At 41.8% G+C, this 13,609-nt stretch overlaps 1 protein-coding gene across 4 annotated transcripts in view; it reads right to left on the bottom strand.

The window, feature by feature from the left end:
* Positions 1-187: 187 nt before the first annotated feature.
* Positions 188-13,609, bottom strand: part of REXO5 (RNA exonuclease 5) — a 41,439-nt gene continuing 28,017 nt past the window's right edge. For 3 of the 4 annotated variants that reach the window (XM_082645618.1, XM_082645619.1, XM_082645617.1), the window contains exons 14-20: positions 9,640-9,744; positions 9,001-9,138; positions 5,719-5,811; positions 4,871-5,087; positions 4,440-4,624; positions 3,403-3,521; positions 188-502 (exon numbers count right to left, since the gene is read on the bottom strand). In XM_082645618.1, coding sequence (XP_082501744.1) covers positions 421-502; positions 3,403-3,521; positions 4,440-4,624; positions 4,871-5,087; positions 5,719-5,811; positions 9,001-9,138; positions 9,640-9,744 — 939 coding nt within the window. In that variant the 3' untranslated portion in view covers positions 188-420. The remainder of the gene's footprint in view (positions 503-3,402; positions 3,522-4,439; positions 4,625-4,870; positions 5,088-5,718; positions 5,812-9,000; positions 9,139-9,639; positions 9,745-13,609) is intronic. The other variant, XM_082645620.1, reaches the window with a different exon arrangement.

Raw genomic sequence — 13,609 nt, forward strand, 5'->3', positions numbered from 1 at the left:
AATTTGCTTCACAGATGTTACCACTTTGACAAACTACGTAATACCTGGGTTTTCTCCACAGAGAAGTCACTCCTCCTGGTTTCCTTACCTATATACGGTATACCATTTAATAGGAGTGCTACATGAAATAAGCACCTGCTGTAATACCTGCGTATAAACCCACTGACACAAAGAAAGTACAAACTGGTTTCCTCCCCTCACCTTGTCTTAAGATGAGGAATGTCTGAATTTTAGGCATTTATTGAAAATTTGTACATGTCATATAAATGGACTAGACTCCTTAAGCTGGTACAATGTTTCCACAAACTGTCTACTATATAGAGGTCTGGCAGCCTCTGGAGTGCCTGCAGCCTGACCAAATTCTCTGCCATTGCCCATGAGGGATTAAGAAATGTGGCACATGGAAAATGGTGGGCAGACTCACAAACACTTGTTTGGGGTGTTGCCTTCCTCTTCATCTTTTATTCCCATCAGTCCTAGGCCAGAGAGTGATCCATGAGTGCTGCAACAGATGAGGAGTAACGATAGTTTTTGTCGACAGGGTTGAATGAATAGTTATAGACTAAGAGGAAAAAGGTGGTTTTTTTGATATGCGTATGTGCCATGGGGCAGGGGGCAGGCAGGTAGACAGCTTATGGAAAGTTGCCTGCTGAAAATGGTCCAATGGAAAGAATATTGACTAGTCCCAGATGCCTAGAATCAAATCATAGCTCTGCCACTTAACAGATGTGAGGCACATCTCAACTAAGGGTGAATGATCTCAAACTAAGACTCAGTTTCTTCAACTATAAAGAAATATTAAATATTTAAATTACTATCTCACAGGGCTTTTGTGAGGACTACAGACAATAATAGCTAACATGTTAACATATATGGAGCACCTACTGCATGTCAAGCAGTTAGGACTCTGTATGTGTTCTCATTTAATCCTCCAAACAGCTAGTGTACCTTATATAGATACTGATATAGATACAATTGTTACATCCACTTTTCAAATAAAAAAACAGGCTTATAGGCATGATATAACTTGCTCAAGTCACACAACCATTAAATGACAAAACCAGGTAATAATGGCAGTCTGTCATCAGAATCCTTTTAAACTGCTATTAGAATTTTGTTTGCTTTACTTAAAACACTTTTGTAGCACCTATCACGTGCCAGGCACTGTTTGAAAAACTTTACAAGACGTTAACTTTTAATAATGTATGTTGTAAAACACCTAGCACAGTGCTTAGAATTTAGGAGTCATCCGGTACATATTAGTTCCCTGCCACCATGTAGTGAATATTCTTGGAATTGGGTTAGAGCGCTGAGGTGCTCTCCAAGGCAAAGGAGGCAGAAATGAGCAAAGACAAACACAGAATCTGTCTCCACCTGATGTCTGAACTTAAGCTAACAAGCCACAGGCCTTTTGGCTATGGAGGACTGGAGCTCTAAGTGCTGGAGAGTGGCTCTGGACCTAGAGACCATCAGAATTCAAATATTAATTGTGCACTTACTAGCTGGGTGACCTTAGGCAAGTTGCTTAATCTGAGCCTTTTTCTCATCTTGTTAAATGGAGATTCAACAACCTTAACCAAAACCGCATACAAAAGCACTTAGCAGTACTTGACACATTAAGGGTTTAATGAATTATGGCAATTATTAATATTTTCAGTATTAATTTTAGCAGTCGCCAGAAGTATAAGGATTAAGAGCTGAGTCAGGCTCCCAGCACGAGGAAACCTTCTACTCTCCTTGCTACTCCTTCTTCCTGAGCCACTTTTACCCTTTCCCAAGTGTTATCTGCTGGCATCATGGAGAGAGGTGCACAGATGAGGCCCAGAGAAGTCAGTCACACAGCAAGCTTATAGTCTGGGGAAATGCATGCTCCTGCTGCTGGGTTTGATCATTATGGCTATGGAAATCAGAGTGCAACTTTTAAAACAAAGGAGTAACAGCAGGTTTTGTTACTACAGGATTTGCTCTTTCCAGAGTTTTCTCCTGACTTGTCAAACATGCCTTAGGACCTCTGCCTCAGTCAGAACCTAAGCCTTTTTTGCTCCCTGACCCAATGCTCCCTCCTCTAAGCCCTCATCCCCTGAGAACATCCCAGCTACTTCTGGAAGAAGAAAGCTTTGGCGCTCTCTTGGCTTAGTTTACCTACACAATGGGGAACTACACGCTAAGTATTCCACTAGGTACACGAAAACCCGTATTTTACCCCTACCTCCATACACTGGCTCTGAGAAGTTTTGTCCAGGCAAGTCTGCCCCTCAGGGTCCAAGCTCTTAAACAAAAAGCTTTCTTTTTTCTTTCTTTGGCAATTTTTGGTCACTTTTAAACCTCTTGCTGCTAAGTCTACCCATAAGCCTGTTTGAAGTATATCAGTCTAAGATTTTTTTTTTTTTGCTGTAAAACCTAGTACTTATTTCTGTTTCTCAGAGACTGTAATTCTCTCAAGCTGCGCAGCAGGTAGCCTATTTCACTAGTGGCCCTAATACATGTTACAAGAATTTTATGAGAGGAAGTTAACTTCTGATCCAGGCTTCAAGGCCTGAGGCATTCATGTTTTGCCACCTGGGACCTTGGGCCTGTGAAAGAATCCTAGAATGTCAGAATTTTAAGGGACTTTAGAAATAATACAATCCAGTGATTTTCAAACTGTGCTTTTGTCAGAAAAAGCACTCTTTCCCTCTCTCTCTCCTCCCCCAGCATACACATTCATTCATATACCTACTCATCCATTTCAGAATTGCTCATCTTTATGCCTTAGTAAAGATTTAACATCAATTTTTCTTTTAAAGAAAGGGTTTTATAGTTTCAAGCATTTGAAAATTACTGATTTACTCCAAATCCCTCATTTTACCAAAGGGAAATTGAGATCCACAGTGGGAAAGTGGCCTGGCCACTACTTGTCAGCAGAGATAGGTGATACAGCTGTGACTGGACCCAGAGTCCTGCTCCAGTATTCCTCAGGCTTAGAAACAGAAAAACAGGCCCTATCTCTTAAAAGTTAACAGAAATGGTAAAGGGGGCAAGGGCAGGAAAGGCAGGAACACACTCCTGATATGTGGCAAAGGTAGGTTATAGTCATATCTAAGCCTGGGCCTTGCCCTCGAACTTCTTGACCATTTTTACTCAAGTGCCTCTTGTTCCAGAGAGGCTGCAGGACCTAAGACCTCTGCCTTTAAACCGGGATGAGCTGTCTCCTTGAGGGACCACTAAGTGTAGTTATAAGAGCAAATATGAGTAACATGGGGAGACAGTACCTCTCTCTTAGAGCTGTGAGAGTTAAGAGATGATTCATTTCAGTTTTCGTTTATGTGCCTGGACGTCAACAAAAGGCTTTTCTCCAAGAAAAGCTTAAGTCCAGAGAGTCCAGAGGTCAGAATCATGAAGGGGCAACCCTTCAGTCCTTACCTCTCAGTTCCTGGCAGCAGGATGAGGCAGAGGGTGCCTGAGCACAGGCTGTGGTAGAGCTTTCGTATCTTCCTGCCCCAGTGCCAGACTGCTATCTTTGGGTGGTCCACCTTCAGCATCTAGGATCAAAGCCCGGTGTTGACACTCAGTCAGAGAACCCACCGCTGACCTTTGGAGGGACTGCAACATTCCTCCTCAGGCTCCCGGGAAAGGCTCTGTACAAATCCTCAGTCTGAAGCCAGAGTCTATACTGCAGGGTTCCTTGTCCACTCCAGCATCCCCAGACCTCCAAGTCAGTTTAGGGTCCTGAGTTAGGGAAACCAAATCACTAAGGAGAGCTCTAGTCTGGCCTCTGACATTAAGTATCTCTGTGACCTGGACAAAGTCGCTCACCAGCTCTGGTGTCTATTTCTCATCTGCTAAGTGTGGGACATTAGACTACGGCAGGGCTTCCCAAACTTAAACCATTCACCTTCTATCTTCACCCTTCTGTTGCATATTCCCTAATGGTTTTCTTTATCAATTTCTTCCTTAGCTTCGTCTAAGTAATACTATACATGAAATCACACATTCAATGTGGTGGTTGCATACTTTAATGAATGTTAGAAAAACAAGTTCATAACAATAAAAGTGAAAAAAAGAGGTCCATCTATGACCACCAAAAATCATATTGTGTATGTATGTACTCAGGAAACCCTAGATCACTAAAGACTTGTCCAGCTCTCCAACTTCCTGTATTAACCTCGCAAAGTCCCTTGGAGAGACACCTGGAAAACCTGATTTTAGCAAGTTTGGAGGGGGCAAAAGTATAAGAGATCTTGGAGAAAGAAAGGTGTGTCCAGGGCTGGAAGACACTGGAGAGTGAAGTAAGACTAGTGGCAGGGCAGGAAAAAAAAGATTGAAGGCTTAAGTGTTACTTGAGCAGGGCTATCCTGTCTAATTTCCATAAACATCAGAAGGCCAACCACCAGAGCCAGCAAACCAAGGTAGCTAGCTACCTTTCCCCCGCTAACCCCAGGATACATTTAATCACTCACCTGCAAGGCCTCCTGCTCCGAGGGGGGAGGTATGACACGAAGCCCTAGGGGCCTTGATTCAGGAGGTAAGCCCCTGAGCCATGAATGGAGGTGCCTGGGGGTTAGGGCATGCCTGCCTTTCAGCTTCCAGTTCTTGCCTGTGAGAATGCCAAGGGCCCTCTGGGCATTGCCAAAAGTTTTGAATCCTGAAAACAAGAATACCCCCTTCAGTTATTAAGGACCAAAACAAAAACAAAAACAAAAACAAAAAAACTTGATCACCATCCAAGCTGGAGCCCATCCAGAGCCAGGGGAGAAGGACAAAATCAGGAGATGTTGACCTGGTCCAGCCCAGGAGGGATTACTTGTTGAACATTTCCTTTCTCTGACCTCATGTTACCACCATCTCTAATCTCTTTCCCCAAGGCTATATTCGATGGCAATAGACTTACTCAAGAAACAGAATTTTTTCTGCTTTCCATTTTTAAGATCTTTAGGCAAGATCACAGCTTCCAGGCCCAGGAAGAGGCTGGACTGTTGCAACAGGTGTTCCTTGAAGGTTTCACTCACTCCAGACAGGTATATAGTACCTCGGTTCTCAGAATCTTGTTCCAGCTCATTCACAAGGGTGTCACAATCAAGGGTGAGCTCTGTCACAGGCCTCTGTACCTAACCAAGGAAAGATGGCATTAATGGTAGAAAAGTCACCACTTCAAACCACAGGCCTGTTACATACTAGCAAGTAGCTTAATTCTGCAGCTTCCTTATCTATACAAGGAACCTAATGATAACTGCCCCAAAGGACTATGGTAGAAACTTAATAGATAAATTAATACAAAATGTAAATATTTTTGTGTAAATAATACTCTCTTCCCTTTCCTTCTCTCCCCCACCAACTGCAATCAGTTCTCTGCCTTCTACACCAATGAAATTGTTTAATTGCATAAGAAACATCAAAATACCATTTGATTCCCCTGAAAGCTAAAGGGCAACCACAAAAAAACCACCCTGAACAAACCATTTGGGGCCTAAGTAGTGATAAAGAGTACATGGAAGATGTAGCCCAGGCTGATTTTGACAAAAATGAAAAGATATCATGTCTTAGGTCACCACTATAAGAATGCCGGCCTTGGCTGAAGGCTTTCCATAACAGAAAATCTTGTGTCTTAAGCCTCTCGAGGGTGCTTGCCTAAGCTGTTATGTCTTAGGGTGCTGTAAATACAGGCTTGAGTAAATACAAGTATTGAAAATACAGGATTGAGTGAAGTATACTACTTTATGCTTTCTCTGGCAACCCTACCTTGATGCAGGTACCTTCTACCAGGCTGCCATCCAAAGACTCTATGGCCAGCTGGGCACCTTCCAGGACTTCGTATTGTATACAGAGATGTGGCTGCAGAAAAATCAAGATTTCCTTACTTTTGCTTTCCAGGCTCAAACTGCCAGAGACGGGGCTAGGAACGGGGCCCACTTAAATTACAGTGGCCAGAGCCACGAGAATGGATGTTCTTGATGTGCTGGGCTAGACAGTGATCACAGACCATCAATTTTAAGTGGAATCATTATGGTTCAGGGCTTGGTTTCTCAGAAAATAATCTTGTCACTTAAAATTGAAGGCTTCTCTCCCTAGGTGGTATGGGGAAAGCACTAACAAATTCTTTACTACCCAACTTGCTGTTGATACCATTTATTATTATTATTTTTTTTTTTTTTTTTTTTTTTGCGGTATGCGGGCCTCTCACTGGTGTGGCCTCTCCCGTTGCGGAGCACAGGCTCCAGATACGCAGGCTCAGTGGCCATGGCTCACGGGCCCAGCCGCTCCACGGCATGTGGGATCTTCCTGGACTGGGGCACGAACCCATGTCCCCTGCATTGGCAGGCGGACTCTCAACCACTGCACCACCAGAGAAGCCCCCATACCATTTATTATTAATCACTAAAGTTACCGCTGCAAGTCACAGGTAGAGATTCCCATTTGCCTTATTAGCTTAATTTTAGACAAGCAGCTTTCCTACAAGCTTGGGGAGGTTAAGTTCTTCCACTGGATTTGCATCTTCAAATTGACTGCTTTTGCACTTGATTAACACCAGAGTATCTAAATCTATGTGACGGTCTGAGCCACAGCATCATCATGGAGATTAAAGTGCTCCCATAGAAAAGCTTCATCTTACTGGATTTGGCAATGATTTCCTGAATATGACACCAAAGGCACAGGCAACAAAAAAAATATGAGAAGTTAAACTTTATCAAAATTAAAAGGTGTATCAGAGAACAACCATCAACAATGTCAAAAGGCAGCAGAAAGAATGGGAGAAAATATTTGCAAATCACGTATCTACTGAAGGATTCAGATATAAAATATATAGAGAACTCCAAAAACTCAACACAAGAAAATCAACCCAATTAAAAAATAGGCAAAGGACTTGCATAGACATTTCTCCAAAGAAGATATACCAATGGCCAATAAGCATACAAAGAAATGCTCAACATCACTAATCATTAGGGAGCTGCAAGTCAAAACCATGAGATACTATTAATACTTCACATCCATTAGGATGGCTACTATCTAAACAACCCCCCCCCAAACCAAAAACAACAACAAAAAAGCCAAGTGTCAGGGGAATTCCTGGCGGTCCAGTGGTTAGGACCCCCTAGCTTCCAATGCAGGGGGCACAGGTTTGTTCCCTGGTCAGGGAACTAAGATCCCACATGGGGCGCAGCCAAAAACAAAAACAAACAACAAAAAAGACAAAAACAAAAGAAACCCAAGTGTCAGCTGGAATATGGAGAAGTTGGAACCCTTGGCATTGCGGGTGGGAATGTAAAATGGTGCAGCTGCTATAGAAAACAGTATGGCAGTTCCTCAAAAAATGAAATGAATTATCATTTAACCCAGAAATTCCACATCTGTGTATATCACCCAAAAGAACTGAAAACAGGGACTCAAACAAATACTTGTACATCCATGTTCATTTCATAGTAGCATTATTCAGGATGGTTAAAACGTGGAAATAATCCAAATGTTCATCGATGGACGAATACATAAACAAAATGTGGTATAATCATACAATGGAATATAATTAAGCCTTGAAAAGAAATGAAATTCTGATACATACTACATCATGGGTGAAACCTGAAGACATTATGCTAAGTGAAATAAGCCAGACACAAAAGGACAAATATTGTAGGATTCCAATTATATGATATACATAGAGTAGTCAAATTTATAAGACAGGAAATACAATAGTAGTTAATAGGCCTGGGAGAAACGGGACTGGGGAGTTACTGTTTAAAGGGTACAGAGTTTCAGTATGGGATGATGAAAAAGTTCTAGAGAGAATGTACTTAATAACACTGAACTATATGTAAAAATGGTTTAAAAGGCAAATTTTATGTATACTTTACAAAAAGAAAGAAAAAAAGAAAAAAAGACAAGACGACTTACAGGAAGGAGTTACAGTCCCTTGAATACCCTTTCCAATCCCTCAGTCTATGTTCCCAGGGATGATCTTTTTATTTCTGTTTTTAGGTGTAGGAAAGACAATAAAAGATTTGGGGAAAGCACATTTTAAACATCTAGGATTCTGCAGTTAGATCGCTTTGGAGACTTTAATTTTTGCTTCACTTTAATAGTAACTAAACCTAATAGTTATTAGTTATATTATTAGCTATTACACATAATAGTTTAATGCACAGATTAATAGTTGCCTATATCGAAATTCTAAAGGTATAAAAAAATTTACAGTGAAAAGTCTTCCCCTAACCCCTGTTCCCAGTCACCTCCTCTCTCCCTGGAGGCCTTCATTGTTACCAGTTATTGTATATCATTCTACAGATATTCTGTTATAAGTTTTTATTTTCAATTCTTTTCATGGCTTCCTGTCTCATAGTGTTTATAATGTTGTTATTGCTTCATATAGTAACTTTAGTCTTTATCTGACTTCCTGCTATGACCATGAAGATAGAGGCTTACTCATTACATCCTTTTAAAAAGTATGAATTTTTTAAACCATATACAAGTATTATTTCTTAAAAAGTAAAAATAATTAAACTCTTTATAGGGTTTTTATGTAAGTAACAAACTAATAAACAAAACTTACTCCAAGAGATTGGAGAGCTAACAGCAACAACAACAAAAAGTCCTACTCCTCTAGTATCTTAACCCAGCTATGAGCCTACTTTGGATTTAAGCCCTACAGACTTCCTGGCACATGGAAGCTACTGCTGTTTCTGAAAGGGCATTTTATCATTTAAAGCTGAAGTCACAAGCATGAAGCCCATAAACTACATTAAACCACTAGACATATTTTCTGTCTGGCTTACATAATATTTAAGAAAATTGGAGCCAACAACATGAAAATTGGCAGATTTCTCAATTCTCAAAACAAAAAAATCAGAAGATCTAGCAATATGGGGCACACATTCTTATGGGTCAACACTGTTCCCATGAGACAGAGCATGTCTCACATTCCAGTTGGTGACAATCAAGCTCAAATCACTAATACTTGAAGGGCCCTAGAAGGCATCTGAATTTCCCACACCAGATTAGAAGGTCAAAATCTAAGTTTTCTTGTCTCATTACCTGGTGGGTTTCAAGAATAAGAGTCACTGACCGGACTGGACCAAAACTCTTAAACAGCCTCTTCAGAGCAATAAGGTTACAGTATTTGCTAAATGGTCCAGCATAGACAGTTGACATCTCCATCCACTTGATCTTCATCTATAAGAAAAACAACAGAATATAGTAAGGAGGTGGATGTGGAAAGAGAATTAAGTCAAATCTAAAGAAATCATGAGTCAAAACATGGGATAATTCCTTTCAAGCAATTTCTTAACACAAACACTTGCCAAATGTACAAGGATTTGTATACAGGGATTTCATTGCATCATTATTTGGAATAGCAAAAATTTATAAAGTGCAAATGCTGAAAATAGGTATATCATACAATGGAAAACTATGCAGCACAAGGGAAATAAGATTATATAGATAGTGTTATGAACAGATGTGTAAGATATACTGTTAAAGGAAAAAATAAAGTTGCAAAACAGTATATATAGTCTGATTCCCATTTTTATAAAAATGAAAATGGTAATATATTGATACATACAGAAAAAATTTAGAGAAGTATACAGTAAACTTAATGAAGTATGTATTACTTTCCTTAATGGGGGGAGATTATAACAGGTCAAATAAATCATCTAGCAGAACCCGTTCACTTACTGTTTTGCTCATCTCCTCACTGAGGTTGGGTGGAAAGGGTTCAAAAGAGAACTGCACGATGCTGAAGGTAAACAGGGGGATTTCCACTCTAGCCTGCTCAAGAACCTGCAGAAAACAGCACAGCCTGGATGAAGCAGGAACCTAATAGTCTACTGTGGCTCATGGAGGTGAGCCACAGTAATATAAACAATGGTTGTCTTTTTACCCATATTAAAAAGCAATATGAGGCTGACTTCAATGTCCAGAAGAAAATGGTGACACCACACAGCCTTGTAGAAAAACCATATAATCAGGAAAGAGAATAAACAGAATCACATATGACCCAGATCTTTAGCATTACTAAGAAGCAGGCTACTACAATCTTCAAATTACCTCTAAGTAAAGAAACAAGTTAAATTCTGCAAGCCTGTGAATAAAGAGAGGGAGAAGAGATGCAAGAGACTCTGGGGGGAAAAAAAAATCAAGGGGCATGGAAGACTTGGATGAAACAGACAAAATCAGCCACAGAAAGAAAGTACGACAAAATGCCAAAATAATGAACACAGGTCACAACTTTGATAGTTCAAGCACTTAACTACGAGGAAGAGACTTGACAGCCTCAGAGAAGCAGTGCTTCTGGGGAAGAATCAGATATACAGAGAAAAGGCAATACCCTGCTGGAGACACTGCAGTGAAGGAAAAGAAGGAAATAAAGAAATCAGGAGGGAAATTAAGGATCCTGCAGGGGGAAAAAAAATAAAACAAATAGCAGTCCCTCCCAAGAGCATTATAAACTTATTTTTCCCAGCACATCTTTCTCAAAAAAAACCCCAACACTTTAAAAAAAGAAAAAGAGAGCATGACATCAGCAAGATAGAGTACAAGGAAGCTTTAAGCCCTCAGTTTTCCATAGACACCAAGTTAACACTATATAGACCAGAATACCTTTGCAACAACTCTAGAGACCAGTCGAGAAATTACAGCACCCAGAAACAACAACAACAACAACCCGAAGGGACTCCAGCAAAAGGGAAAGGAAAATATGTAGTTTTGTGTACCCATCTGTCCCTTCCCCTATCTGACCCAGCAGGGCTCGACACAGAGGAAATTTCCCACACTGGGGATCTTCCCTCTGGACAGAAACAAGAGTGGACCACGCAGCCAATGTCATGGCTAGGCTGGTCACTGCCTGAGAGACTAGTTTCTGTCTCACCTGACTCAGAGCACTGATAGGACTGGCAGCCTTGTTTGGAAGCCACTGAAAACATATGCCAATCACCACAGCACATTAGAGCTGCAGTTACAAAGGCAGATGTCAGGAGGAGCAACAGATTGCAAGCTCTGAGGAGAAACAGGGACAAGCTGCTCAGGGAATATGAGACAACTAAAAGCACCTGCACAAGCTCAGAGAAGACACATCCTCAAAGTATGTTTGAGAGGTCCTGAAACCTCAGGCTGAGCTGATTAGTGAAAGTCTACCCTTCCACCATGCCAGGCACTAACAATTGGAGAGGTAGTTGACAAAAAAAAAAAAAAAAAAAAGAACTAAAAGAGAACAAAGATAGACAGACAACTAATGAAATCGGAAAATTATGCATGAACAAAATGAGTATTTCATTAAAGAGACAGCAACTATAAAAAAGAATCAGACACACACTGCGGCGGTGGAGGCAATGGCGGTGGGGTGGAGCGGCCGGCCGAGCACGGGCCAGCAGGGCCACGGGCTGCCAGTGTGCAGTGCCACCAATCCGCCTGCCTGCCCTCTCCTCTTGGAGTGGTGGTGGGGAGGTGAGAAACAGCTACTATTATATGTTGTAAAATGGATGTCTCCTAAAAATTTCCTGAGAAGATGGTGGAGTAGAAGGACATGCGCTCATCCCTCTTGCAAGAGCACCGTAATCACAACTAACTGCTGAACAATCATTGATAGGAAGACACTGGAACTCACCAAAAAAGATAACTCACGTCCAGTCCAAAGACAAAGGAGAAGGCACAATGAGATGGTAGGAGTGGCCCAATCACAATAAAATCAAATCCGATAACCGCTGGGTGGGTGACTCACAAAATGAAGAACAATTATACCACAGAAGCCCACCCATGGGAGTGAAGGTTCTGAGCCCCACGTCATGCTTCCTAACCTGGGGGTCTGGAAACAGGAGGAGGAATTCCCACAGAATTAGACTTTGAAGGCTGGCGGGATTTGACTGCAGGACTCCGACAGGACTGGGAAAAATAGAGACTCCACTCTTGGAGGGCACACACAAAGTAGTGTGTTCATCAGGACCCTGGGAAAGGAGCAGTGACCCCATAGGAGACTGAACCAGACCTACATGCTAGTGTTCGAGAGTCTCCTGCAGAGGCGGGGGGGTGACTGTGGCTCACCCCAGGGACAAGGACGCTGGCAGCAGAAGTTCTGGGAAGTACTCGTTGGCATTAGCCCTCCCAAGAGTCGGCCATTAACCCCACCAAAGAGTCTGTAGGTTCCAGTGCTAGGTTGCCTCAGGCCAAACAACCCACAGGGAGGGAACTCAGCCCCACCCATCAGCAGACAAGCAGATTAAAGTTTTACTGAGCTCTGCCCACCAGAGCAACACCCAGCTCTACCCACCACCAGTCCCTCCCATCAGGAAGCTTGCACAAGCCTCTTAGATAGCCTCATCCACCAGAGGGCAGACAGCAGAAGCAAGAACTACAATCCTGCAGCCTGTGGAATGTAAACCACACTCACAGAAACAAAATGAAAAGGCAGAGGACTTTTTACCAGATGAAGGAACAAGATAAAACCCCAGAAAAACAACTAAATGAAGTGGAGATAGGCAACCTTCCAGAAAAAGAATTCAGAATAATGATAGTAAAGATGATCCAGGACATTGGAAAAAGAATGGAGGCAAAGATCGAGTAGATGCAAGACGTGTTTAACAAGACCTAGAAGAATGAAAGAACAAACACCTAGAAAAATGAAAGAACAAACAAACAGAGATGAACAATACAACAATTGAAATGAAAAATACACTAGGGCTTCCCTGGTGGCGCAGTGGTTGAGAATCTGCCTGCCAATGCAGGGGACACGGGTTTGAGCCCTGGTCTGGGAAGAACCCACATGCCGCGGAGCAAGTAGGCCCGTGAGCCACAACTACTGAACCTGTGTGTCTGGAGCCTGTGCTCCGCAACAAGAGAGGCCGCGACAGTGAGAGGCCCGCGCACCACGATGAAGAGTGGCCCCCACTTGCCGCAACTAGAGAAAGCCCTCGCACAGAAATGAAGACCCAACACAGCCAAAAATAAATAAATAAACAAATAAGTAAATTTATATATATATAAAAAAATACACTAGAAGGAATCAACAGCAGAACAACTGAGGCAGAAGAACAGATAAGTGACCTGGAAGACAGAAAGGTGGAATTCACTGCCGCAGAACAGAATAAAGGAAAAAAGAATGAAAAGAAATGAAGACAGCCTAAGAGACCTCTGGGACAACACTGAACGCACCAACATTAGCATTCTAGGGGTCCCAGAAGGAAAAGAGAGAGAGAAAGGACCTGAGAAAATATTTGAAGAGATTATAGTTGAAAACTTCCCTAACATGGGGAAGGAAATAGCCAGCCAAGTCCAGGAAGCACAGAGAGTCCCAAGCAGGATAAACCCAAGGAGAAATATGCCGAGACACGTAGTAATCAAATTGACAAAAATTAAAGACAAAGAAAAATTATTAAAAGCAACAAGGGAAAACCGACAAATAACATACAAAGGAATCCCCATAAGGTTAACAGCTGATTCCTTAGCAGAAACTCTACAAGCCAGAAGAGGGTGGCACAATATATTTAAAGTGATGAAAGGGAAGAACCTACAACCAAGATTGCTCTACCCAGCAAGGATCTCATTCAGATTGACGGAGAAATCAAAAGCTTTACAGACAAGCAAAAGCTAAAAGAATTCAGCACCACCAAGCCAGCTCTACAACAAATGCTAAAGGAACTTCTCTAAGTGGGAA

The sequence above is a fragment of the Mesoplodon mirus genome, assembly GCF_964341445.2.
Source record: "Mesoplodon mirus genome assembly, chromosome: 15".
Lineage (NCBI taxonomy): Eukaryota > Metazoa > Chordata > Mammalia > Artiodactyla > Ziphiidae > Mesoplodon > Mesoplodon mirus.